We start from the raw sequence: 27,712 nt of genomic DNA on the forward strand, positions 1-27,712 counted from the left end.
GCCCGCCTAAAGCGCCTGGGGGGGGCAAAGCACGCCGGGACTTGTAGTCCGACGCTTCCCCTTCCCCGCTCGCTCATTGGCTGCCGCGCCGCAAAGCACGCCGGGACTTGTAGTCCGACGCTCCATTTCCCCGCTTGCTGATTGGCTGCCGCGCCGCAAAGCACGCTGGGACTTGTAGTCTAGACCCCTCCTCTCCCCCGCCCGGCGCCTCGCCTCCTTCCCAGCATGCACCGCGCCTCCGGGCCTTGCCGTAGCGGAGGCTCCGGGCCTGGTTTTGGGGTGCCCACCCCATAGGGTGCCCCCCATCTATAGGGTGCCCCCCCACCCTCTATAGGGTGCCCCCCACCTATAGGGCCCGGCCATGACCCTGTTTCACTTCGGGAACTGCTTCGCGCTCGCTTATTTCCCCTATTTCATCACGTACAAGTGCAGCGGCCTGTGAGTGGGGGGGGTAATGGGGTGTAATGGGGGATAATGGGGTTATAATGGGGTGTAATGGGGTTATAATGGGGGATAATGGGGTGTAATGGGGTTATAATGGGGGATAATGGGGTTATAATGGGGGATAATGGGGTTATAATGGGGGATAATGGGGGTAATGGGGTTATAATGGGGTTATAATGGGGGATAATGGGGGGTAATGGGGTTATAATGGGGGATAATGGGGTGTAATGGGGTTATAATGGGGGATAATGGGGTTATAATGGGGGATAATGGGGGTAATGGGGTTATAATGGGGGATAATGGGGGGTAATGGGGTTATAATGGGGTTATAATGGGGGATAATGGGGTTATAATGGGGGATAATGGGGTTATAATGGGGGATAATGGGGGTAATGTGGTTATAATGGGGGATAATGGGGTTATAATGGGGTTATAATGGGGGGTAATGGGGTTATAATGGGGTTAATGGGGGATAATGGGGTTATAATGGGGGATAATGGGGTTATAATGGGGGATAATGGGGTTATAATGGGGGGATAATGAAGGGTTATAATGGGGTTATAATGGGGTGTTGTGGGATAAATGGGGATAGACTGGGTTATACTGGGATAGACTGGCTTATAGCGGGTTTATACTGGATTATACTGGGATAGACTGGGTTATACTGCGTTATAGTGGGATATAATGGGATAGACTGGGTTATACTGGGATACAGTGGGGTTATTCTGGGTTAGACTGGATAGACTGGGTTATAGTGGGATATTGTGGAGTTATACTGGGATAGACTGGGTTATACTGGGATATAGTGGGGTTATACTGGGTTAGACTGGGATAGACTGGGTTATAGTGGGGTTAGACTGGGTTATACTGGGATAAACTGGGTTATACTGGCTTATAGTGGGGTTATACTGAGTTATAATGGGTTATACTGGGATAAACTGGGATAGACTGGGTTATACTGGGATAGACTGGGTTATACTGGCTTGTAGTGGGGTTATACTGAGTTATAATGGGTTATACTGGGATAGACTGGGATGGACTGGGTTATACTGGGATAGACTGCAATATAGTGGGGTTATACAGGGATAGACTGGGTTATAGTGGGGTTAGACTGGGTTATACTGGGATAAACTGGGTTATACTGGCTTGTAGTGGGGTTATACTGAGTTATAATGGGTTATACTGGGATAGACTGGGATGGACTGGGTTATACTGGGATAGACTGCAATATAGTGGGGTTATACAGGGATAGACTGGGTTATACTGGGATAGACTGGGTTATACTGGCTTATAGTGGGGTTATACTGAGTTATAATGGGTTATACTGGGATAAACTGGGATAGACTGGGTTATAGTGGGGTTATACTGGGATAGACTGGGATGGACTGGGTTATACTGGCATAGACTGCAATATAGTGGGGTTATACAGGATAGACTGGGTTATACTGGGATATACTGCAATATAGTGGGGTTATACAGGGATAGACTGGGTTATACTGGGATATATTGGGGTTATACTGGGATATAGTGGGGTTATACTGGGATAGACTGGGTTATACTGGGATATATTGGGGTTATACTGGGATATAGTGGGGTTATACTGGGATAGACTGGGTTATACTGGGATATATTGGGGTTATACTGGGATATAGTGGGGTTATACTGGGATAGACTGGGTTATACTGGGATATAGTGGGGTTATACAGGGATAGACTGGGTTATACTGGGATATATTGGGGTTATACTGGGATATAGTGGGGTTATACTGGGATAGACTGGGTTATACTGGGATATAGTGGGGTTATACAGGGATAGACTGGGTTATACTGGGATAGACTGCAATATAGTGGGGTTATACAGGGATAGGCTGGGTTATACTGGGATATAGTGGGGTTATACTGGGATAGACTGGGTTATACTGGGATATAGTGGGGTTATACAGGGATAGACTGGGTTATACTGGGATATGCTGGGGTTGTACTGGGATGGACTGGGTTATACTGGGATAGACTGCAATTTAGTGGGGATATACTGTGATAAACTGGGTTAGACTGGGGTTATACTGGGATAGACTGGGTTATACTGGTGTATACTGGGATAGACTGGGTTATATTGGGATAGACTGGGGTTGTGCTGGGATGTACTGGGGTATACTGGGATATTGTGGCGTTATACTGGGATATAGTGGGTTATACGGGGGTTATACTGGGTTATACTGGGATATAGTGGGTTATACTGGGATGTAGTGGGTTATACTGGGTTATACTGGGACTGAACTGGTCTGAACTGGTCTGAACTGGTTTGAACTGGGGCAGGTCCGAGTACAGCGCCTTCTGGCGCTGCGTCCAGGCCGGAGCCACCTATGTGCTGGTGCAGCTGGGAAAGGTAGGACCCTATAGAGACCCTATAGAGATCCTATGGAGACCCTATAGAGACCCTATAGAGACCCTATAGAGACCCTATAGAGACCCTATGGGGACCCTATAGAGACCCCATGGGGGGACCCTATAGAGATCCAATGGGGATCCTATAGAGACCCTATGGGGACCCTATAGAGATCCAATGGGGATCCTATAGAGACCCTATAGAGACCCTGTGGGGACCCTATAGAGATCCTATGGGAACCCTATAGAGACCCTATGGGGACCCTATGGGAAGCCTATAGAGACCCTATGGGGACCCTATAGAGACCCTATGGGGACCCGGTAGAGACCCTATGGAGACCCTATAGAGACTTTATGGGGACCCTATAGAGACCCTATGGGGGGGCCCTATAGAGACCCTATGGGGTGTCAGGGGTCCCTATAGGGGGGGTTTGGGGCCCCCTGTGGGGTGTCTGGGGTCCCCTATAGGGCATTTGGGGTCCCCTATAGTGGGTTTGGGCTCCCCTATGGTGTGTTTGGGGTTCCCTATAGGGGGTTTGGGGTCCCCTATGGGGTATTTGGGGCCCCTGTAGAGGGTTTGGGGTCCCCTATAGGGTGTCTGGGGTCCCCTATAGGGTGTTTGGGGTCTCCTATGGGGCATTTGGGGTCTGCTATGGGGTGTCTGGGGTCCCCTATAGGGTGTCTGGGGTCCCCTATGGGGTGTTTGGGGTCCCCTATGGGGTGTCTGGGGCCCCTATAGGGTGTCTGCGGTCCCCTATGGGGCGTTTGGGGTCCCCTATAGGGTGTTTGGTGTCTCCTATGGGGCATTTGGGGTCCGCTATGGGGTGTCTGGGGCCCCTATAGGGTGTCTGGGGTCCCCTATGGGGCATTTGGGGTCCCCTATGGGGTGTCTGGGGTCCGCTATAGGGTTTGGGCCCCCCTGACCCCCATTTCTCCCCCCAGATGCTGTTCCTGGCCACGTTCTTCCCCACATGGGAGGGGCCTTCGGGGGGCTTTGACCTGGTTGGGGTGAGTCCCTATAGAGCCCTATGGAGCCCTGTAGAGCCCTATGGAGCCCTATGGAGCCCTATGGAGCCCTATGGAGCCCTATAGTGCCCTATAGCATCCATAGCCCCCCATTGCCCCTCATTGCGCCCCATTGCCCCATCACCCTCATTCCCCCCATTCCCCCCATAGCCCCCATTCCCCCATTGCCCCCATTCCCCCCATTCCCCCATACCCCCCATAGCCCCCATTCCCCCATTCCCCCCATTCTCCCCATTGCCCCCATTTCCCCATTCCCCCATTACCCCCATAGCCCCCATTCCCCCCATTCTCCCCATTCCCCCCATTTCCCCATTCCCCCCATTCCCCCATCACCCCCATTACCCCATTACCCCCATTCCCCCATTCCCCCCATTCCCCCATTCCCCCCATTCCCCCCATTACCCCATAGCCCCCATAGCCCCCATTCACCCCATTGCCCCCGTTCCCCCCATAGCCCCATTCACCCCATTCCCCCCATTCCCCATAGCCCCCATCACCCCCATTCCCCCCATTCCCCCCATTCCCCCATACCCCCCATTCCCCCATCACCCCCATTACCCCATTCCCCCCATACCCCCCATAGCCCCCATCCCCCCATAGCCCCCATCCCCCCATCACCCCCATTCCCCCCATCACCCCCATTCCCCCCATTCCCCCATTCCCCCCATTCCCCCCATTCCCATTACCCCCATTCCCCCCATCACCCCCATTACCCCCATACCCCCATTCCCCCCATTCCCCCATTCCCCCCCATTCCCCCCATCGCCCCCATTCCCCCCATAGCCCCCCATAGCCCCCATTCACCCCATAGCCCCCATTCCCCCATAGCCCCCATCACCCCATTACCCCCATTCCCCCCATAGCCCCCCATAGCCCCCCCTTACCCCATTGCCCCCCCCCTGTCCCCAGGAGTTCCTTAGGGCCACTGTGGACGTGCTGGACCTGGGGGGGCTGCAGTTGGCTTTGGGCCGGGGGGGGGCCGGGGGGAAGCTTCGAATCCTCGTGGCTGCTCTGGGCTGGGCCAGCGCCGAGCTCCTCACATCCAGGTCAGTGGGGGGGGTAATGGGGGTGTGGGGCAATGGGGGTGGGGGGGTGTGGGGGGGATGGGGGGGGTGGGGGGGTGGGGGTTATGGGGCAATGGGGGGTGTGGGGGCTATGGGGGGTGTGGGGGGTAGGGAGGGTGTGGGGGATAATGGGGGCTATGGGGCAATGAGGGGGGTGGGGGGGATGGGGGGGGTGGGGGGGGGGGGCTATGGGGCAATGAGGGGGGTGGGGGGGATGGGGAGGGATGGGGGCTATGGGGCAGTGGGGGGTGTGGGGGGGATGGGGGGTGTGGGGGGGTGGGGGGTTATAGAGGGGGTGGGGGGGATGGGGGCTATGGGGCAATGAGGGGGTGGGGGGGATGGGGGCTATGGGGGGTGTGGGGGGTAGGGAGGGTGTGGGGGATAATGGGGTTATGGGGCAATGAGGGGGGTGGGGGGGATGGGGGGGGTGGGGGGGGTGGGGGCTATGGGGCAATGGGGGCAATGAGGGGGGTGGGGGGGATGGGGAGGGATGGGGGCTATGGGGCAGTGGGGGGTGTGGGGGGGATGGGGGGGGTGGGGGGTTATAGAGGGGGTGGGGGGGATGGGGGCTATGGGGCAATGAGGGGGTGGGGGGATGGGGGGGGGTGGGGGCTATGGGGCAATGGGACAATGAGGGGGGTGGGGGGGATGGGGAGGGATGGGGGCTATGGGGCAGTGGGGGGTGTGGGGGGGATGGGGGGGGTGGGGGGTTATAGAGGGGGTGGGGGGGATGGGGGGTGTGGGGGGGGTGGGGGGTTATAGAGGGGGTGGGGGGGATGGGGGCTATGGGGCAATGAGGGGGTGGGGGGGATGGGGGGTGTGGGGGGGATGGGGGGGATGAGGGGTGTGGGGGGGGATGGGGGTTATAGGGGCTGTGGGGGGTAATGGGGGCTATTGGGGCTATGTGGGGTATAGGGGCTATAGGGGCTATGGGGGCTATAGGGGCTATGGGGCGCTCTATAGGGGTTTTATTGGGAGTCTGGGGGGCGGTTGTGGGGGTCTTTAGGTGGTTTATGGGGTCTATGGGGTGTTATGGCGGGTCTATAGGGCACATATGGGGGGCTATATGGTGTCTGGGGGGGGTCTTGGGTTTATAGTGGGTCTGTTGGGGGCTATCGGGGGTCTATGGGGTTGTATAGGGGATCTATGGGGGGTTTGGGGAGCCTATAGGGGATCTATGGGGGTTTGGGGGGGGTCTGTGGGCGTCTATAGGGGGTCTATGGGGTTGTTGGGGGGGTCTATAGGGCGCCTATGGGGGGTTTGATGGGTCTATGGGGATCTATGGGGGTTTGGGGGGGGTCTGTGGGCGTCTATAGGGGGTCTATGGGGTTGTTGGGGGGGTCTATAGGGCGCCTATGGGGGGTTTGATGGGTCTATGGGGATCTATGGGGGATCTATGGGGGTTTGGGGGGGGTCTGTGGGCATCTATAGGGGGTCTATGGGGTTGTTGGGGGGTTCTATGGAGGGGTTGGTGGGTCTATAGGGCATCTGTGGGGGGTTTGAGGTGTCTATAGGGGGTCTCTGGGGGTTTGGGGCTGGGTTTAAGGGGTCTATGGGGTCTGGGGCCTGGTCTCTATGGGCACGTATAGGTTTTATAGGGTTTATAGGTTGCATAGGCTCTATAGGCTCTATGGGTCTATAGGTTCTATAGGGTCCATAGACTCTACAAGGTCCATAGGATCTATAGGTTCTATAGGGTACATAGGCTCTACAAGGTCCATAGGGTCTATAGGTTCTATAGGATCCATAGACTCTACAAGGTCCATAGGGTGTATAGGCTCTGTAGAGTGCATAGGTTCTACAAGGTCCATAGGGTCCGTAGGCTCTATAGAGTCCATAGGGTCTATAGGTTCTATAGGGTCTTTAGGGTCCATGGGGTCCATAGGGTCTATAGGTTCTATAGGGTCCATAGGCTCCATAGGGTCTATAGGCTCTATAGGATCCATAGGCTTTATAGGGTCCATGGGGTCCATAGGGTCTATAGGTTCTATAGGGTCCATAAGCTTTATAGGGTCCATAGGCTCCATAGGGTCTATAGCCTCTATAGGGTCCATAGGCTGTATAGGGTCCATAGGATCCATAGGGTCTATAGGGTCCATGGGGTCCATAGGGTCTATAGGTTCTATAGGGTCCATAGGCTCTATATGGTCTATAGGCTCTACAGGGTCCATGGGATCCATAGGGTCTATAGGGGCCATAGGCTCTATAGGTTCTATAGATTCTATAGGCTCTATAGGGTCCATAGGGTCTACAGGCTCCATAGGGTCTATAGGGTCCATAGGGTCTATAGGCTCTATAGGGTCCATAGGTCTGTAGGGTCTATAGGTTCTATAGGGTCCATAGGGCCCATAGGCTCTATAGGGTCCATGGGGTCCATAGGGTCTATAGGGTCCATAGGCAATATAGGGTCCATAGGTCTGTAGGGTCCATAGGCTCTATAGGGTCCATAGGGTCTATAGGGTCCATAGGGCCCATAGGCTCTATAGGGTCCATAGGCTCTATAGGGTCCATAGGGTCCATGGGGTCCATAGGCTCTATAGGGTCCATAGGGCCCATAGGCTCCATTGGGTCCATAGGGTCTATAGGGTCCATAGGCTCTATAGGTTCTATAGGGCCCATAGGCTCTATAGGGTCCATGGGGTCCATAGGGTCCATAGGCTCTATAGGGTCCATAGGCTCTATAGGTCTGTAGGCTCTATAGGGTCTATAGGGTCCATAGGTTCTATAGGGTCTATAGGGTCCATAGGTTTGTAGGCTCTATAGGGTCTATAGGGCCCATAGGTTCTATAGGGTCCATAGGGCCCATAGGTTCTATAGGGTCCATAGGGCCCATAGGCTCTATAGGGTCTATAGGGTCTATAGGGTCCATAGGCCCCATAGGGTCTATAGGGTCCATGGGGTCCATAGGGTCCATAGGTTCTATAGGGTCCATAGGGTCTATAGGGTCCATAGGGTCCATAGGGTCTATAGGGCCCATAGGGTCTATAGGGTCCATGGGGTCCCCTGTGGGCGCAGGTGCGTGCCGCTGTGGGTCGGAGCACGGGGGGTGGAGTTCGACTGGAGGCACCTGCAGATGGGGCTGGACTCCAACATCAGCCTGGTGAGCACTGGGATGGACTGGGATTGAACTGGGAGGGACTGGGATGGACTGGGATTGAACTGGGATGGACTGGGATGGACTGGGATGGACTGGGATGGACTGGGATTGAACTGGGATGGACTGGGATTGAACTGGGATGGACTGGGATGGACTGGGATTGAACTGGGATGGACTGGGATGGACTGGGATTGAACTGGGATGGACTGGGATGGACTGGGATTGAACTGGGATGGACTGGGATTGAACTGGGATGGACTGGGATGGACTGGGATTGAACTGGGATGGACTGGGATGGACTGGGATTGAACTGGGATGGACTGGGATGGACTGGGATTGAACTGGGATGGACTGGGATTGAACTGGGATGGACTGGGATTGAACTGGGATGGACTGGGATGGACTGGGATTGAACTGGGATGGACTGGGATTGAACTGGGATGGACTGGGATGGACTGGGAGGGACTGGGATGGGATTGGGAGGGACTGGGAGGGACTGGGAGGGACTGGGGGGGACTGGGAGGGACTGGGGGGGGATTGGGATGGACTGGGAGGGGTCATTGATATCAATGGGGGGGTCATTGGGGTCAATGGGGGGGTCAATGCAATCAATGGGGGTCAATGTGGGGGTCAGTGTGGGGGTCAATGTGTGGGTCAATGGGAGGGTCACTGGGGGGGTGTCAATATGTGGGTCACTGAGGGGGGGTTAATGTGTGGGTCAATGTGTGGGTCAATGTGGGTCAATGTGTGGGTCACTGTGGGGGGGGGTCAATGTGTGGGTCAATGTGGGTCAATGTGGGGGTCAGTGTGTGGGTCAATGGGAGGGTCACTGGGGGGGGTCAATGTGTGGGTCAATGTGGGTCAATATGTGGGTCAATGTGTGGGTCACTGTGGGGGGGGGGTCAATGTGTGGGTCAGTGTGTGGGTCAATGTGTGGGTCAATGTGTGGGTCAATGTGGGTCAATGTGGGTCAATGTGTGGGTCAGTGTGTGTGGGTCAATGTGTGGGTCACTGAGGGGGGGTCAATGTGTGGGTCAATGTGGGTCAATGTGTGGGTCACTGTGGGGGGGGTCAATGTGTGGGTCAATGTGTGGGTCAATGTGGGTCAATGTGTGGGTCAATGTGGGTCAATGTGTGGGTCAATGGGGTCAATATGGGTCAATGTGTGGGTCAATGTGGGTCAATGTGTGGGTCAGTGTGTGGGTCAATGTGTGCGTCAATGTGTGGGTCAATGTGTGGGTCAATGTGTGGGTCAATGTGGGTCAATATGTGGGTCACTGGTGGGGTGTCAATGTGTGGGTCAATGTGGGTCAGTGTGTGGGTCAATGTGGGTCAATGTGTGGGTCAATGTGGGTCAATGTGTGGGTCAATGTGTGGGTCAATGTGGGTCAATGTGTGGGTCAATGTGGGTCAATGTGTGGGTCAATGTGGGTCAATGTGGGTCAATGTGTGGGTCACGTGGTCCCTCCCCCCCCCCCAGGCTCGTCACGTGGCCGCGGCCGCCTGCTGTGGGTCTCGGGGCGCCAGGAGCTGCCCCCACGCTCGCGCCTGCCCCTGGGGGGGCTCCTCCTGGCCGCAGCCTATGAGGGCTTCCTGAGCGGGTAAAAGGGGGCGGGGCTTAACGGGAGCCAGCCAATGGGAGCGGGGAATGGGCGTGGGTGGGGCTTGGAGGGAGCCAATGGGAGGGGGGAGTGGGGGTGAATGGGGGTTCAGTGGGGGTGAATGGGGCTGGGGATCAATGGGGATCAATGGGGGGGATCAATGGGGATGAATGGGGCTGGGGTTCAATGGGGGTGAATGGGGGGATCAATGGGGATGAATGGGGCTGGGGTTCAATGGGGGGGTTCAATGGGGCTGGGGTCTAATAGGGATGAATGGGGATCAATGGGGGGATCAATGGGGATGAATGGGGGGATCTATGGGGATGAATGGGGCTGGGGTTCAATGGGGATCAATGGGGGGATCAATGGGGGTGAATGGGGCTGGGGTTCAATGGGGATCAATGGGGGGATCAATGGGGATGAATGGGGCTGGGGTTCAATGGGGATCAATGGGGGGTTCAGTGGGGGTGAATGGGGCTGGGGATCAATGGGGGTGAATGGGGGGGATCTATGGGGATGAATGGGGCTGGGGTTCAATGGGGATCAATGGGGGGATCAATGGGGATGAATGGGGCTGGGTTCAATGGGGATCAATGGGGGGATCAATGGGGATGAATGGGGCTGGGTTCAATGGGGATCAATGGGGGGATCAATGGGGATGAATGGGGCTGGGGTTCAATGGGGATCAATGGGGGGTTCAGTGGGGGTGAATGGGGCTGGGGATCAATGGGGGTGAATGGGGGGATCTATGGGGATGAATGGGGCTGGGGTTCAATGGGGATCAATGGGGGGATCAATGGGGATGAATGGGGCTGGGGTTCAATGGGGATCAATGGGGGGATCAAATGGGGATGAATGGGGCTGGGGTTCAATGGGGATCAATGGGGGGATCAATGGGGATGAATGGGGCTGGGGTTCAATGGGGATCAATGGGGGGGTTCAATGGGGCTGGGGTCTAATAGGGATGAATGGGGCTGGGGTTCAATGGGCATGAACGGGGGGGTTCAATAGGGATCAATGGGGGGTCAATGGGGATGAATGGGGGGATGAATGGGGCTGGGGTCTAATGGGGATGAATGGGGCTGGGTTCAATGGGGCTGGGGTTCCATAGGGATGAATGGGGCTGGGTTCAATGGGGCTGGAGTTCCATAGGGATGAATGGGGCTGGGGTTCAATGGGGATCAATGGGGGGGTTCAATGGGGCTGGGGTCTAATAGGGATGAATGGGGATCAATGGGGGGATCAATGGGGATGAATGGGGCTGGGGATCAATGGGGGTGAATGGGGGGATCAATGGGGATGAATGGGGGTTCAGTGGGGGTGAATGGGGGGGATCAATGGGGGTGAATGGGGGGGATCAATGGGAATGAATGGGGCTGGGGTTCAATGGGGATCAATGGGGGGGTTCAATGGGGCTGGGGTCTAATAGGGATGAATGGGGCTGGGGTTCAATGGGCATGAACGGGGGGGTTCAATAGGGATCAATGGGGGGTCAATGGGGATGAATGGGGGGGATGAATGGGGCTGGGGTCTAATGGGGATGAATGGGGCTGGGTTCAATGGGGCTGGGGTTCCATAGGGATGAATGGGGCTGGGTTCAATGGGGCTGGAGTTCCCATAGGGATGAATGGGGCTGGGGTTCAATGGGGATTGGGTTCAATGGGGCTGGGGTCTAATAGGGATGAATGGGGATCAATGGGGGGATCAATGGGGATGAATGGGGCTGGGGATCAATGGGGGTGAATGGGGGGATCAATGGGGATGAATGGGGGTTCAGTGGGGGTGAATGGGGGGGATCAATGGGGGTGAATGGGGGGGATCAATGGGAATGAATGGGGCTGGGGTTCAATGGGGATCAATGGGGGGATCAATGGGGATGAATGGGGCTGGGGTTCAATGGGGATCAATGGGGGGATCAATGGGGATGAATGGGGCTGGGGTTCAATGGGGATCAATGGGGGGGTTCAATGGGGCTGGGGTCTAATAGGGATGAATGGGGCTGGGGTTCAATGGGCATGAACGGGGGGGTTCAATAGGGATCAATGGGGGGTCAATGGGGATGAATGGGGGGGATGAATGGGGCTGGGGTCTAATGGGGATGAATGGGGCTGGGTTCAATGGGGCTGGGGTTCCATAGGGATGAATGGGGCTGGGTTCAATGGGGCTGGAGTTCCATAGGGATGAATGGGGCTGGGTTCAATGGGGCTGGAGTTCCATAGGGATGAATGGGGCTGGGTTCAATGGGGCTGGGGTCTAATAGGGATGAATGGGGCTGGGTTGAATGGGGGGTTCAATGGGGATGAATGGGGTTGCGGTCTAATAGGGATGAATGGGGGGATCAATGGGGTTGAATGGGGCTGGGGTTCCATAGGGACAAATGGGGCTGGGTTCAATGGGGGGGTTCAATGGGGCTGGGTCAATGGGGATGAATGGGGCTGGGTTGAATGGGGCTGGGTCTAATAAGGATCAATGGGGCTGGGTTGAATGGGGGGATCAATGGGGCTGGGTTGAATGGGGCTGGGTCTAATAGGGCTCAATGGGGCTGGGTTGAATGGGGGGATCAATGGGGATCAATGGGGCTGGGTTCAATGGGGCTGGGTCTAATAGGGCTCAATGGGGCTGGGTTGAATGGGGGGATCAATGGGGCTGGGTTCAATGGGGCTGGGTCTAATAGGGATCAATGGGGCTGGGTTCAATGGGGCTGGGTCTAATAGGGATCAATGGGGCTGGGTTCAATGGGGCTGGGTCTAATAGGGATCAATGGGGCTGGGTTCAATGGGGCTGGGGTCTAATAGGGATCAATGGGGCTGGGTTCAATGGGGCTGGGTCTAATAGGGATCAATGGGGCTGGGTTCAATGGGGCTGGGTCTAATAGGGATCAATGGGGCTGGGTTCAATGGGGCTGGGTCTAATAGGGATCAATGGGGCTGGATTCAATGGGGCTGGGTCTAATAGGGCTCAATGGGGCTGGGTTCAATGGGGCTGGGTCTAATAGGGCTCAATGGGGCTGGGTTGAATGGGGGGATCAATGGGGCTGGGTTGAATGGGGGCTGTTCAATGGGGATGAATGGAAGGGGAGGGGCGTATCTGACGCCCCGCCCCCTTTTTTTTCCCCCCTCCCCTCTCTGTGACGTCACAGGTGGGCGGGGCAGGCGCTGGGGCTGGGGCCCTGGGGGGCGCTGGGGCTGCGGGCGCTGGGCGCTGTGGGGCTGGGGCTTGGGGCCCTGCGGCTCCTGGCCCCACTCCTGCCCCCCCCCTGAAGTAAAGGAGACCCCGTGGCAGCGGCATCTGTGGGGCGCAAATGGGGGGGGGGGTATGGGGGTGCTATGGGGCTGGGGGGGACCTATAGGGGGGTATGGGGGGGTATATAGGGGTATGTGGGTGCGCCCTATAGGGGGCTATGGGGGGGACCTATAGGGGGCTATGGGGGGCTATGGGGCTGGGGGGACCTATAGGGGGGTATGGGGGGCATATAGGGGTATGTAAGTGGGGTCTATGGGGGGGACCTATAGGGGGGTATGGGGGCATATAGGGGTATGTAAGTGGGGTCTATGGGGGGCTATGGGGGGGACCTATAGGGGGCTATGGGGGGCATATAGGGGTATGTGGGTGCGCCCTATAGGGGGCTATGGGGGGGACCTATAGGGGGCTATGGGGGGCTATGGGGCTGGGGGGGACCTATAGGGGGGTATGGGGGGGGTATATAGGGGTATGTGGGTGCGCCCTATAGGGGGCTATGGGGGGGACCTATAGGGGGCTATGGGGGGCTATGGGGCTGGGGGGGACCTATAGGGGGGTATGGGGGGCATATAGGGGTATGTAAGTGGGGTCTATGGGGGGGACCTATAGGGGGGTATGAAGGGGCATATAGGGGTATGTGGGTGCGCCCCATAGGGGGCTATGGGGGGGACCTATAGGGGGCTATGGGTGGCTATGGGGCTGGGGGGGACCTATAGGGGGGTATGGGGGGCATATAGGGGTATGTAAGTGGGGTCTATGGGGGGGACCTATAGGGGGGTATGGGGGGCATATAGGGGTATGTAAGTGGGGTCTATGGGGGGCTATGGGGGGGACCTATAGGGGGCTATGGGGGGCATATAGGGGTATGTGGGTGCGCCCTATAGGGGGCTATGGGGGGGACCTATAGGGGGCTATGGGGGGCTATGGGGCTGGGGGGGACCTATAGGGGGGTATGGGGGGGTATATAGGGGTATGTGGGTGCGCCCTATAGGGGGCTATGGGGGGGACCTATAGGGGGCTATGGGGGGCTATGGGGCTGGGGGGACCTATAGGGGGGTATGGGGGGCATATAGGGGTATGTGGGTGCGCCCCATAGGGGGCTATGGGGGGGACCTATAGGGGGCTATGGGGGGGTATATAGGGGTATGTGGGTGCGCCCTATAGGGGGCTATGGGGGGGACCTATAGGGGGCTATGGGGGGCTATGGGGCTGGGGGGGACCTATAGGGGGGTATGGGGGGGTATATAGGGGTATGTGGGTGCGCCCTATAGGGGGCTATGGGGGGGACCTATAGGGGGCTATGGGGGGGTATATAGGGGTATGTGGGTGCGCCCTATAGGGGGCTATGGGGGGGAACCTATGGGGGGGCATATAGGGGTATGTGGGTGCGCCCTATAGGGGGCTATGGGGGGGAACCTATGGAGGGGCATATAGGGGTATGTAAGTGGGGTCTATGGGGGGCTATGGGGGGGACCTATAGGGGGCTATGGGGGGGGTGTAGGGATCTGTGGGGTAGGGGGCTATGGGAGGGCATATAGGGGTATGTGGGTGCGCCCCATAGGGGGCTGGGGGGGGGGACCTATAGGGGGCTATGGGGGGGCATATAGGGGTATGTGGGTGCACCCTATAGGGGGCTATGGGGGGGACCTATAGGGGGCTATGGGAGGCCTGTAGGGTTCTGTGGGGTGGGGACGCTATAGGGGGCTATGGGGGGCCATATAGGGGTATGTGGGTGGGCCCTATAGGGGGCTATGGGGGGGGGACCTATAGGGGCTATGGGGGGGACCTATAGGGGGCTATGGGGAGGGTCCTGTAGGGTGCTGTGGGGGGGCATATAGGGGTATGTAAGTGGTGTCTATGGGGGGCTATGGGGGGGGACCTATAGGGGGCTATGGGGGGCCTATAGGGCTCTGTGGGGTAGGGGGCTATGGGGGGTTTATAGGGGGCTATGGGGTGGAGGGCCTATAGGGGTGTATGGGGGGGACCTATAGGGGGCTATGGGGGGCTGTAGGGGTCTGTGGGGTAGGGGGCTATAGGGTGGAGGGCCTATAGGGGTATATGGGATGGGTATAGGGGGCTATGGGGGGGGGATCTATAGGGCTATATGGGGGGGTATAGGGGGCTATGGGGGGGGATCTCTAGGGGTATATGGGGGGTATAGGGGGCTATGGGGTGGAGGGCCTATGGGGGGGGGGTGTATGGGAGGGGTGGGACCCATAGACTTGGGGGGCACCCATGGAGGAGTCTGCAGTGGCCCTATAGGGGTCTATGGGGGGGCTATAGGGGTCTATGGGGGGGCTATAGGGGTCTATGGGGGGTATAGGGGTCTATGGGGGGGCTATAGGGGTCTATGGGGGGGCTATAGGGGTCAATGGGGAGCTATAGGGGTTCTATGGGGGGCTATAGGGGTCTATGGGGGCTATAGGGGTCTATGGGGGGGGTGGTCTATAGGGGTTGGGGTCCCATAGAGTTTGAGAGCACCCATAGGGGTTGGGGGACACACAAGGGGTTGGGGGACACCCATAGCTTATGGGGAGCACCCATAGGGGTTGGGGGACACACAAGGGGTCGGGGGGCACCCATGGGTGCTGAAGGGCACCCATTGATGTGGGGGGAGCACAGGAGTTTATTGGGGTACAGGGGGGTGATGGGGGCACCCATAGGGTTTGGGGGCACCCATAGGGGTTGGGGGGACCCATAGGTTGTGGGAGCACCCATAGGGTCATGGGGGCACCCATAGGGGTTGGGGGCACCCATAGGGTCATGGGGGCACCCATAGGGGGTTGGGGGCACCCATAGGGGGTTGGGGGTACCCATAGGGGTTGAGGGCACCCATAGGATCATGGGGGCACCCATAGGGATTGGGGGCACCCATAGGGGTTGGGGGCACCCATAGGGGGTTGGGGGCACCCATAGGGGTTGGGGGCACCCATGGGTGGGGGGGGGGGGTGTCCATGGGGTGCCCCAGGTCAGTAGTAGAGCTCTCGGTCCCACCAGCCTATGGGGAGAAACAAGAGAGGTGAGGGGTCTATGGGTGCCCTATAGCACCCTATGGCGCCCTATAGCACCCTATGGGCATCTATAGCACCCTTGGGCGTCCTATGGCACCCTATGGGCATCTATAGCACCCTGTGGCGCCCTATGGCACCCTATGGCGCCCTATAGCACCCTATGGGCATCTATAGCACCCTATGGGCGTCCTATGGCACCCTATGGGCATCTATAGCACCCTGTGGGCATCTATAGCACCCTATGGGCACCCTATAGTACCCTATGGGCACCTATAGCACCCTATGGCGCCCTATAGCACCCTATACGCACCCTATAGCACCCTATGGCACCCTATAGCACCCTATGGCACCCTATAGCACCCTGTGGGCACCTATAGCACCCTATGGCGCCCTATAGCACCCTATACGCACCCTATGGGCACCCTATAGCACCCTATGGGCGTCCTATAGCACCCTATACGCACCCTATAGCACCCTATGGGCACCCTATAGCACCCTATGGCACCGTATAGGCACCTATAGCACCCTATGGGCACCTATAGCACCCTATGGGCACCCTATAGCGCCCTATAGGCAAACTATGGTATCCCATGACACCCTATGGCACCCCATTGGCACCCCACAAGCACATACATCAGCATCTATAGCACCCTGTGGGCACCCTATAGCACCCTATGGGCACCTATAGCACCCTGTGGGCACCCTATAGCACCCTATAGGCAAACTATGGTATCCCATGACACCCTATGGCACCCCATTGGCACCCCACAAGCATGTATAGCAGCAGCTATAGCACCCTATGGGCACCTATAGCACCCTATGGGCCCCTATAGCCCCTATAACCCCCTATACCCCCTTATAGCACCCTATAGCACCTTATCGACCCCATAGCACCCTATAGCCTCTTACAGCACCCTATAGCCCCTTATAGCACCCTATCGGCCCCTATAGCACCCTATAGCTCCTTATAGCCCCCTATAGCACCCCATAGCCCCCTATAGCCCCCCATAGCCCCCTATAGCCCCCTATTGCACCCTATAACCCCTATAGCACCCCATAGCCCCCTATAGCCTCCCATAGCCCCCATAGCCCCCTATAGCCCCCCATAGCACCCTATACCCCCCATAGCTCCCCATAGCACCCCATAGCGCCCCATAGCACCCCATAGCCCCCCCATAGCCCCCATAGCACCCCATAGCACCCCATAGCCCCCCATAGCACCCATAGCACCCATAGCCCCCCATAGCCCCCCATAGCACCCATAGCCCCCCATAGCCCCCCATAGCACCCCATAGCCCCCATAGCACCCCATAGCCCCCTATAGCACCCCATAGCCCCCCATAGCACCCATAGCCCCCCATAGCACCCATAGCCCCCCATAGCGCCCCATAGCACCCATAGCCCCCATAGCACCCCATAGCGCCCCATAGCACCCATAGCCCCCCATAGCACCCATAGCCCCCCATAGCGCCCCATAGCACCCATAGCACCCATAGCCCCCCATAGCGCCCCATAGCCCCCATAGGCCCCCTATAGCCCCCCATAGCACCCACAGCCTCCCATAGCGCCCCATAGCACCCATAGCCCCCCATAGCACCCCATAGCGCCCCATAGCACCCCATAGCACCCCATAGCGCCCCATAGCCCCCATAGCACCCTATACCCCCCATAGCACCCATAGCACCCCATAGCACCCCATAGCACACCATTAGCCCCCATAGCACCCTATACCCCCCATAGCACCCCATAGACCCCCATAGCACCCCATAGCCCCCCATAGCACCCCATAGCACCCATAGCCCCCCATAGCGCCCCATAGCGCCCCATACCGCCCCATAGCCCCCCATAGCACCCCATAGCACCCCATAGCACCCCATAGCACCCCATAGCACCCATAGCCCCCCATAGCGCCCCAGAGCACCCATAGCCCCCCATAGCGCCCCATAGCACCCCATAGCACCCCATAGCACCCCATAGCGCCCCATAGCCCCCCATAGCACCCATAGCCCCCCATAGCGCCCCATAGCACCCATAGCCCCCCATAGCGCCCCATAGCACCCATAGCGCCCCATAGCGCCCCATAGCACTCACTGCCCGGGTGCCGGCGCACCCCCAGCTTGCGGATCTCGTCGTAGACCAGGATGAGGAGCCCATAGGGCATCGGGACGAGCCACCATTGGAAGCTGGGCAGGGACCGGGGGGTCAATGGGGGCTATGGGGCGATGGGGGCAAGGGGGGCTATGGGGCAATGGGGGTAATGGGGGGGTCAATGGGGACTCAATGGATGTCGATATCAATGGGGGGGTAGTGGGTATCAATAGGGTCGATGGGGAGTCAATGGGGGTCAATGATGTCGATGGGGGTCAATGGGTATCAATAGGGTCGATGGGGAGTCAATGGGGGTCAATGGGTATCAATGGGGGGGCAGTGGGTATCAATAGGGTCGATGGGTATCAATGGGGGTCAATGATGTCAATGGGGGTCAATGGGTATCAATGGGGGGGCAGTGGGTATCAATAGGGTCGATGGGGAGTCAATGGGGGTCAATGATGTCGATGGGGGTCAATGGGTATCAATAGGGTCGATGGGGAGTCAATGGGGGTCAATGATTTCGATGGGGGTCAATGGGTATCAATAGGGTCGATGGGTATCAATGGGGGTCAATGATGTCGATGGGGGTCAATGGGTATCAATAGGGTCGATGGGGAGTCAATGGGGGTCAATGATGTCGATGGGGGTCAATGGGTATCAATAGGGTCGATGGGGAGTCAATGGGGGTCAATGATTTCGATGGGGGTCAATGGGTATCAATAGGGTCGATGGGTATCAATGGGGGTCAATGATGTCAATGGGGGTCAATGGGTATCAATAGGGTCGATGGGGAGTCAATGGGGGTCAATGATGTCAATGGGGGTCAATGGGTATCAATAGGGTCGATGGGGAGTCAATGGGGGTCAATGATGTCGATGGGGGTCAATGGGTATCAATGGGAGTCAATGGGTCTCAATGGGGTCAATGAGTCTCAATGGGTGCCTATGAGTGTCAGTGGGTCTCAATGGGTCTCAGTGGGTCTGAATGGGTGCCTATGAGTGTCAATGGGTGCTGTGGGTCCTCAATGAGTCTCAATGTGTGTCAGTGGGTGTCAATGGGTCTCAGTGGGTCTCAGTGGGTCTCAATGAGTGTCAATGGGTGTCAGTGGGGTCGATGGATCTCAGTGGGTCTCAATGGGTCTCAGTGGGTCTCAATGAGTCTCAATGAGTGTCAGTGGGGTCAATGGGTCTCAATGAGTGTCAATGGGTGCTGTGGGTCTCAATGGGTCTCAATGGGTCTCAGTGGGTCTCAGTGGGTGCTGTGGGTCTCAGTGGGTCTCAATGAGTCTCAGTGGGTCTCAGTGGGTCTCAGTGGGTGCTGTGGGTCTCAGTGGGTCTCAATGGGTTTCAGTGGGTCTCAGTGGGTCTCAGTGGGTCTCAGTGGGTCTCAGTGGGTCTCAGTGGGTGTCAATGGGTCTCAGTGGGTCTCAGTGGGTCTCAATGGGTCTCAATGGGTCTCAGTGGGTCTCAGTGGGTCCCAGTGGGCCGTGCTCACCGGATGGGCATGAAGTTGAAGACGTTGGGCATCCCGGGGCAGTAGCACAGGAAGCAGCCAATGGAAACCTGGAACACGATGGCCAGCACCAGGATGCGGTTCCTGCGGGACACGGCGCCCATAGACCCCATAGATCCCATAGACCCCATAGACCCTATAGACCCCATAGGCCCCATAGACCCCATAGACTTCTATAGAGCCCTATAGACCCCATAGACTTCTATAGACCCCATAGGCCCCATAGACCCCATAGACTTCTATAGAGCCCTATAGACCCCATAGACCCCATAGACTTCTATAGAGCCCTATAGACCCCATAGACGCCATAGACTTCTATAGAGCCCTATAGACCCCATAGACCCCATAGACTTCTATAGAGCCCTATAGACCCCATAGACGCCATAGATTCTATAGAGCCCTATAGACCCCATAGACCCCATAGACTTCTATAGAGCCCTATAGACCCCATAGACCCCATAGACTTCTATAGAGCCCTATAGACCCCATAGACCCCATAGACTTCTATAGAGCCCTATAGACCCCATAGACCCCATAGACTTCTATAGAGCCCTATAGACCCCATAGACCCCATAGACTTCTATAGAGCCCTATAGACCCCATAGACCCCATAGACTTCTATAGAGCCCTATAGACCCCATAGACTTCTATAGAGCCCTATAGAGCCCTATAGACCCCATAGACCCATATAAACCCTTATTGACCCTATAGATCCCTATAGACCCCTATAGACATGTATAGACCCCATAGACCCCTATAGACCCCAATAGCCCCATATAGACCCCATAGACCCATATAAACCCCTATAGCCCGCTGTAGACCCCTATAGACCCCAGAGACTCCTATAGACCCCTATAGCCCCCTGTAGACACCTATAGACCCCTATAGCCCACTATAGACACCTATAGACCCATATAGACACCTATAGAACCCATAGACCCCTATAGACATCTATAGGCCCCATAGACCCTTGTAGACACCTATAGCCCCATATAGACCCCATAGACCCTATAGACCCCATAGACCCCTATAGATACCTATAGAGCTCTCTAGACTCCATAGACCCCTGTAGCCAAACAGACACCTATAGACCCCTGTAGAGCCCTATAGACCCCATAGACCCCCTATAGCCTCTATAGACCTCTATAGACCCCTAGACCCCCCTATAGCCTCTATAGACCCCCCTATAGCCTCTATAGACCCCCCTATAGCCTCTATAGACCTCTACACCCCCTATAGACCCATAGCTCCCCCTATAGCCTCTATAGACCCATAGACCCCCCTATCACCTCTATAGACCTCTATAGACCCATAGACCCCCCTGTAGCCTCTATAGATCTCTATAGACCCATAGACACCCCTATAGCCGCTATAGACCCATAGACCCCCCTATAGCCTCTATAGATCTCTACACCCCCTATAGACCCATAGATCCTCCTATAGCCTCTATAGACCCATAGACCCCCCTATCACCTCTATAGACCTCTATAGACCCATAGACCCCCCTATAGCCTCTATAGACCCATAGACCCCCCTATAGCCTCTATAGAGCCCCCTACACCCCCTATAGACCCATAGATCCCCTATAGCCTCTATAGACCCATAGACCCCCTATAGCCTCTATAGACCCATAGACCCCCCTATAGCCTCTATAGACCCATAGACCCCCTATAGTCTCTATAGACCCATAGACCCCCCTATAGCCGCTATAGACCCATAGACCCCCCTATAGCCTCTATAGATCTCTACACCCCCTATAGACCCATAGATCCTCCTATAGCCTCTATAGACCCATAGACCCCCCTATAGCCTCTATAGACCCATAGATCCCCCTATAGCCTCTATAGAGCCCCCTACACCCCCTATAGACCCATAGATCCCCCTATAGCCTCTATAGACCCATAGACCCCCCTATAGCCTCTATAGACCCATAGACCCCCTTATCGACTCTATAGACCTCTACACCCCCTATAGATCCCTCGAGCACTCCATAGCCCCCATAGCCCCCCCCCCCCCATAACCCGCCCCATAGCCCGCCCCATAGCGCCCCATAGGCACCGGAAGAGCCCCTGTTGGAAGAGCGAGAGGCGACGGGTCTTGCGGATGAGCACGTCGGCGATCTGACACATCTCGATGCTGATGAAGAACACGGTGTAGCACGTGTACTGCTGGTACCGGCGCTGCTCGAACGTCTATGGGGAGATGGGGGTCACTGGGGGGCGCTATGGGGCGCTATGGGGCGCTAGAGGGGTCTATTGGGGTCTATTGGGGTCTATCGAGGTCTATTGGGTTCTGTTGGGTTCTATCGGGGTGGTTCGGTAGAGATCTACCGAACGAGATCTAACGTCTATGGGGAGATGTGGGTCACGGGGGGGCGCTATGGGGCGCTATGGGGCGCTAGAGGGGTCTATTGGGGTCTGTTGGGGTCTATCGAGGTCTATTGGGTTCTATCGAGGTCTATTGGGTTCTGTTGGGTTCTATCGGGGTGGTTCGGTAGAGATCTACCGAACGAGATCTAACGTCTATGGGGAGATGTGGGTCACGGGGGGGCGCTATGGGGCGCTATGGGGCGCTAGAGGGGTCTATTGGGGTCTATCGAGGTCTATTGGGGTCTATCGAGGTCTATTGGGTTCTGTTGGGTTCTATCGGAGCGGTTCGGTAGGGATCTACAGGGCTCTATAGGGGGTGGTTCTATGGGGCTCTATAGGGCAGGTCTATAGGGCTCTATAGGGCAGGTCTATGGGGCTCTATAGGGCTTGGTTCTATAGGGTTCTATGGAGCCCAAGAGGGGATGTGGCCAATGTCGATGCTGATGAAGAACACGGTGTAGCACGGGTACTGCTGGTACCGGCGCTGCTCGAACGTCTATGGGGAGATGGGGGTCACTGGGGGGCGCTATGGGGCGCTAGAGGGGTCTATTGGGGTCTATTGGGGTCTATCGAGGTCTATTGGGTTCTGTTGGGTTCTATCGGGGTGGTTCGGTAGAGATCTACCGAACGAGATCTAACGTCTATGGGGAGATGGGGGTCACTTGGGGGGCGCTATGGGGCGCTATGGGGCGCTATGGGGCGCTATGGGGCGCTAGAGGGGTCTATTGGGGTCTATTGGGGTCTATCGAGGTCTATTGGGGTCTATCGAGGTCTATTGGGTTCTGTTGGGTTCTATCGGAGCGGTTCGGTAGGGATCTACAGGGCTCTATAGGGGGTGGTTCTATGGGGCTCTATAGGGCAGGTCTATAGGGTTCTATAGGGCATGTCTATAGGGCTCTATAGGGCTCTATAGGGCAGGTCTATGGGGCTCTATAGGGCTTGGTTCTATAGGGTTCTATGGAGCCCAAGAGGGGATGTGGCCAATGTCGATGCTGATGAAGAACACGGTGTAGCACGGGTACTGCTGGTACCGGCGCTGCTCGAACGTCTATGGGGAGATGGGGGTCACTGGGGGGCGCTATGGGGCGCTATGGGGCGCTAGAGGGGTCTATTGGGGTCTATCGAGGTCTATTGGGGTCTATCGAGGTCTATTGGGTTCTGTTGGGTTCTATCGGGGTGGTTCGGTAGAGATCTACCGAACGAGATCTAACGTCTATGGGGAGATGTGGGTCACAGGGGGGCGCTATGGGGCGCTATGGGGCGCTAGAGGGGTCTATTGGGGTCTATTGGGGTCTATCGAGGTCTATTGGGTTCTGTTGGGTTCTATCGGGGTGCTTCGGTAGAGATCTACCGAATGAGATCTAACGTCTATGGGGAGATGGGGGTCACTTGGGGGGCGCTATGGGGCGCTATGGGGCGCTAGAGGGGTCTATTGGGGTCTATTGGGGTCTATCGAGGTCTATTGGGTTCTGTTGGGTTCTATCGGGGCGGTTCGGTAGGGATCTACAGGGCTCTATAGGGGGTGGTTCTATGGGGCTCTATAGGGCAGGTCTATAGGGTTCTATAGGGCAGGTCTATAGGGGTCTATAGGGCTTGGTTCTATAGGGCTCTATAGGGCTTGGTTCCATAGGGTTCTATAGGGCAGGTCTATAGGGCTCTATAGGGCTCTATAGGGCATGGTTCCATAGGGTTCTATAGGACAGTTCTATAGGGCTCTATAGGGCTTGGTTCTATAGGGTTCTATAGGGCTCTATAGGGCTTGGTTCCATAGTGGTCTATAGGGCAGGTCTATAGGGTTCTATAGGGCTTGGTTCCATAGGGTTCTATAGGGCAGGTCTATAGGGGTCTATAGGGCTTGGTTCTATAGGGTTCTATAGGGCTCTATAGGGCATGGTTCCATAGGGTTCTATAGGGCAGGTCTATAGGGCTCTATAGGGCATGGTTCCATAGGGTTCTATAGGACAGTTCTATAGGGCTCTATAGGGCTTGGTTCCATAGGGGTCTATAGGGCAGGTCTATAGGGCTCTGTAGGGGTTGGTTCTGTAGGGTTCTATAGGGCAGGTCTATAGGGTTCTGTAGGGGTTGGTTCTGTAGGGTTCTATAGGGCAGGTCTATAGGGCTCTATAGGGCTTGGTTCTATAGGGTTCTATAGGGCAGGTCTATAGGGCTCTATAGGGCTTGGTTCTATAGGGTTCTATAGGGCAGGTCTATAGGGTTCTGCAGGGGTTGGTTCTATATGGGGGTTCCATAGGGGGCGGTTCTATGGGGTCCTATAGGGGAGCTTTATAGGGGGGTCCATCAGGTTCTATAGGGGGGCTGTTCCATAGGGCTCTATAGGGGGTTCCCTGTGGGTCTGCCCCATAGGGCTCTATAGGGGGTTCTCTATGGGTCCTCCCCATAGGTCTCTATAGGGGGTTCCCCATGGGTCTGCCCCATAGGTCTCCATAGGTTTCTCCATGGGTCTGCCCCATAGGGGTTTCTCTCTAGGGTTCTCTATGGGTCTGCCCCATAGGGTTCTATAGGGGTTTCTCTCTAGGGTTCTCTATGGGTCTGCCCCATAGGGGTTTCTCTATAGGGGTTTCTCTATGGGTCTGCCCCATATTGGTTCTCTCTATGGGTCTGCCCCATAGGGTTCCATAGGGGTTTCTCTATAGGGGTTCTCTATGGGTCTGCCCCATAGGGTTCCATAGGGGTTTCTCTATAGGGGTTCTCTATGGGTCTGCCCCATAGGGTTCCATAGGAGTTTCTCTCTAGGGTTCTCTATGGGTCTGCCCCATATTGGTTCTCCATGGGTCTGCCCCATAGGGTTCCATAGGGGTTTCTCTATGGGTCTGCCCCATATTGGTTCTCTATGGGTCTGCCCCATAGGCACCCATTGCTGGCCCCATAGGTTTCCATATTGGTTCTCTATGGGTCTGCCCCATAGGGTTCCATAGGGGTCTCTCTATAGGGGTTCTCTATGGGTCTGCCCCATAGGGGTTTCTCTATGGGGTTTCTCTATGGGTCTGCCCCATAGGCACCCATTGCTGGCCCCATAGGGTTCCATAGGGGTTCTCTATAGGGGTTTCTCTATGGGTCTGCCCCATAGGGGTTTCTCTATGGGGTTTCTCTATGGGTCTGCCCCATATTGGTTCTCTATGGGTCTGCCCCATAGGCACCCATTGCTGGCCCCATAGGGTTCCATAGGGGTTCTCTATGGGTCTGCCCCATAGGCACCCATTGCTGGCCCCATAGGGTTCCATAGGGTTTCTCTATGGGTCTGCCCCATAGGGTTTCTCCATGGGTCTGCCCCATAGGCACCCATTGCTGGCCCCATAGGGTTCCATAGGGTTTCTCTATGGGTCTGCCCCATATTGGTTCTCTATGGGTCTGCCCCATAGGGGTTTCTCTATGGGGTTTCTCTATGGGTCTGCCCCATAGGGGTTTCTCTATGGGGTTTCTCTATGGGTCTGCCCCATAGGGTTTCTCCATGGGTCTGCCCCATAGGGGTTTCTCTATGGGTCTGCCCCATAGGGGTTTCTCTATGGGGTTTCTCTATGGGTCTGCCCCATAGGGTTTCTCCATGGGTCTGCCCCTTAGGGGATTCTCTCTATGGGTCTGCCCCATAGGCACCCATTGCTGGCCCCATAGGGTTCCATAGGGGTCTCTCTATAGGGGTTCTCCATGGGTCTGCCCCATAGGCACCCATTGCTGGCCCCATAGGGTTCCATAGGGGTTTCTCTATGGGTCTGCCCCATAGGGTTCCATAGGGGTTTCTCTATGGGTCTGCCCCATAGGGTTCTATAGGGGTTCTCTATGGGTCTGCCCCATATTGGTTCTCTATGGGTCTGCCCCATAGGGTTCCATAGGGGTTTCTCTATGGGGTCTCTCTATGGGTCTGCCCCATAGGCACCCATTGCTGGCCCCTTAGGGTTCCATAGGGGTTTCTCTATGTGTCTGCCCCATAGGGGTTTCTCCATGGGTCTGCCCCATAGGGGTTCTCTATAGGTCTGCCCCATAGGGTTCCATAGGGGTTTCTCTATGGGTCTGCCCCATAGGGTTTCTCTATAGGTCTGCCCCATAGGGTTCCATAGGGGTTTCTCTATGGGTCTGCCCCATAGGGGTTCTCTATGGGTCTGCCCCATAGGCACCCATTGCTGGCCCCATAGGGTTCCATAGGGGTCTCTCTATAGGGTTTCTCTTTGGGTCTGCCCCATAGGCACCCATTGCTGGCCCCATAGGGTTCCATAGGGGTTCTCCATGGGTCTGCCCCATATTGGTTCTCTATGGGTCTGCCCCATAGGGTTCCATAGGGTTTCTCTATGGGTCTGCCCCATAGGCACCCATTGCTGGCCCCATAGGGTTCCATAGGGGTCTCTCCATGGGTCTGCCCCATAGGCACCCATTGCTGGCCCCATAGGGTTCCATAGGGGTCTCTCTATAGGGTTTCTCTATGGGTCTGCCCCATAGGCACCCATTGCTGGCCCCATAGGGTTCCATAGGGGTTTCTCTATGGGGTCTCTCTATGGGTCTGCCCCATAGGCACCCATTGCTGGCCCCATAGGGTTCCATAGGGGTTTCTCTATGGGGTCTCTCTATGGGTCTGCCCCATAGGCACCCATTGCTGGCCCCATAGGGTTCCATAGGGGTCTCTCTATGGGTCTGCCCCATAGGCACCCATTGCTGGCCCCATAGGGTTCCATAGGGGTTCTCTATGGGTCTGCCCCATAGGCACCCATTGCTGGCCCCATAGGGTTCCATAGGGGTTTCTCTATGGGTCTGCCCCATAGGGTTTCTCTATGTGTCTGCCCCATAGGGTTCCATAGGGGTTTCTCTATGGGGTCTCTCTATGGGTCTGCCCCATAGGCACCCATTGCTGGCCCCATAGGGTTCCATAGGGGTTTCTCTATGGGTCTGCCCCATATTGGTTCTCTATGGGTCTGCCCCATAGGCACCCATTGCTGGCCCCATAGGGTTCCATAGGGGTTTCTCCATGGGTCTGCCCCATAGGGGTTCTCCATGGGTCTGCCCCATAGGCACCCATTGCTGGCCCCATAGGGTTCCATAGGGGTTTCTCTATGGGGTCTCTCTATGGGTCTGCCCCATAGGCACCCATTGCTGGCCCCATAGGGTTCCATAGGGGTCTCTCTATGGGTCTGCCCCATAGGCACCCATTGCTGGCCCCATAGGGTTCCATAGGGGTCTCTCTATGGGTCTGCCCCATAGGCACCCATTGCTGGCCCCATAGGGTTCCATATTGGTTCTCTATGGGTCTGCCCCATAGGGTTCCATAGGGGTTTCTCTATGGGGTTTCTCTATGGGTCTGCCCCATAGGGGTTTCTCTATGGGGTCTCTCTATGGGTCTGCCCCATAGGGGTTTCTCTATGGGGTCTCTCTATGGGTCTGCCCCATAGGGGTTCTCTATGGGGTTTCTCCATGGGTCTGCCCCATAGGCACCCATTGCTGGCCCCATAGGGTTCCATAGGGGTTTCTCTATGTGTCTGCCCCATAGGGTTCCATAGGGGTTTCTCTATGATGGGTCCCTATGGGTCTGCCCCATAGGCACCCATTGCTGGCCCCATAGGGTTCCATAGGGGTTTCTCTATGGGGTTTCTCTATGGGTCTGCCCCATAGGGGTTTCTCTATGGGGTCTCTCTATGGGTCTGCCCCATAGGGTTCCATAGGGGTCTCTCTATGGGTCTGCCCCATAGGCACCCATTGCTGGCCCCATAGGGTTCCATAGGGGTTCTCTATGGGTCTGCCCCATATTGGTTCTCTATGGGTCTGCCCCATAGGGTTCCATAGGGGTTTCTCTATGGGTCTGCCCCATAGGCACCCATTGCTGGCCCCATAGGGTTCCATATTGGTTCTCTATGGGTCTGCCCCATAGGGGG

At 56.5% G+C, this 27,712-nt stretch overlaps 2 protein-coding genes across 2 annotated transcripts in view; one reads left to right on the forward strand and one right to left on the reverse strand.

Moving 5' to 3' along the window:
• Positions 1-322: 322 nt before the first annotated feature.
• On the forward strand, positions 323-12,878 carry TMEM147 (transmembrane protein 147). Its single transcript, XM_061444197.1, has 7 exons — positions 323-438; positions 2,760-2,829; positions 3,771-3,836; positions 4,764-4,900; positions 7,934-8,018; positions 9,496-9,616; positions 12,756-12,878. Exons 1-6 carry the CDS (start codon positions 362-364, stop codon positions 9,610-9,612), a joined length of 552 nt encoding a protein of 183 aa, XP_061300181.1. The 5' UTR covers positions 323-361; the 3' UTR covers positions 9,613-9,616; positions 12,756-12,878.
• Positions 12,879-15,796: 2,918 nt separating this feature from the next.
• The window catches only part of ATP4A (ATPase H+/K+ transporting subunit alpha), a 50,915-nt gene continuing 38,999 nt past the window's right edge, over positions 15,797-27,712 (reverse strand). The window contains 4 exon segments of the mRNA XM_061444196.1: positions 15,797-15,854; positions 17,959-18,050; positions 19,453-19,554; positions 21,529-21,662. Coding sequence (XP_061300180.1) covers positions 15,826-15,854; positions 17,959-18,050; positions 19,453-19,554; positions 21,529-21,662 — 357 coding nt within the window. The 3' untranslated portion in view covers positions 15,797-15,825.

This window comes from Pezoporus flaviventris, unplaced genomic scaffold (assembly GCF_033815535.1).
Source record: "Pezoporus flaviventris isolate CSIRO_AGI_PZ_B2104156 unplaced genomic scaffold, CSIRO_AGI_Pfla_v1 ptg000725l, whole genome shotgun sequence".
NCBI lineage: Eukaryota > Metazoa > Chordata > Aves > Psittaciformes > Psittacidae > Pezoporus > Pezoporus flaviventris.

Excerpts from the sequence above, each read along its gene's own strand:
- TMEM147 (XM_061444197.1), top strand. The coding sequence starts at position 362 with ATGACCCTGTTTCACTTCGGGAACTGCTTCGCGCTCGCTTATTTCCCC. Across the intron at positions 3,837-4,763 it reads GGGGCTTTGACCTGGTTGGG|GAGTTCCTTAGGGCCACTGT; the intron begins GTGAGTCCCTAT and ends CCCTGTCCCCAG. Across the intron at positions 4,901-7,933 it reads GCCGAGCTCCTCACATCCAG|GTGCGTGCCGCTGTGGGTCG; the intron begins GTCAGTGGGGGG and ends CTGTGGGCGCAG.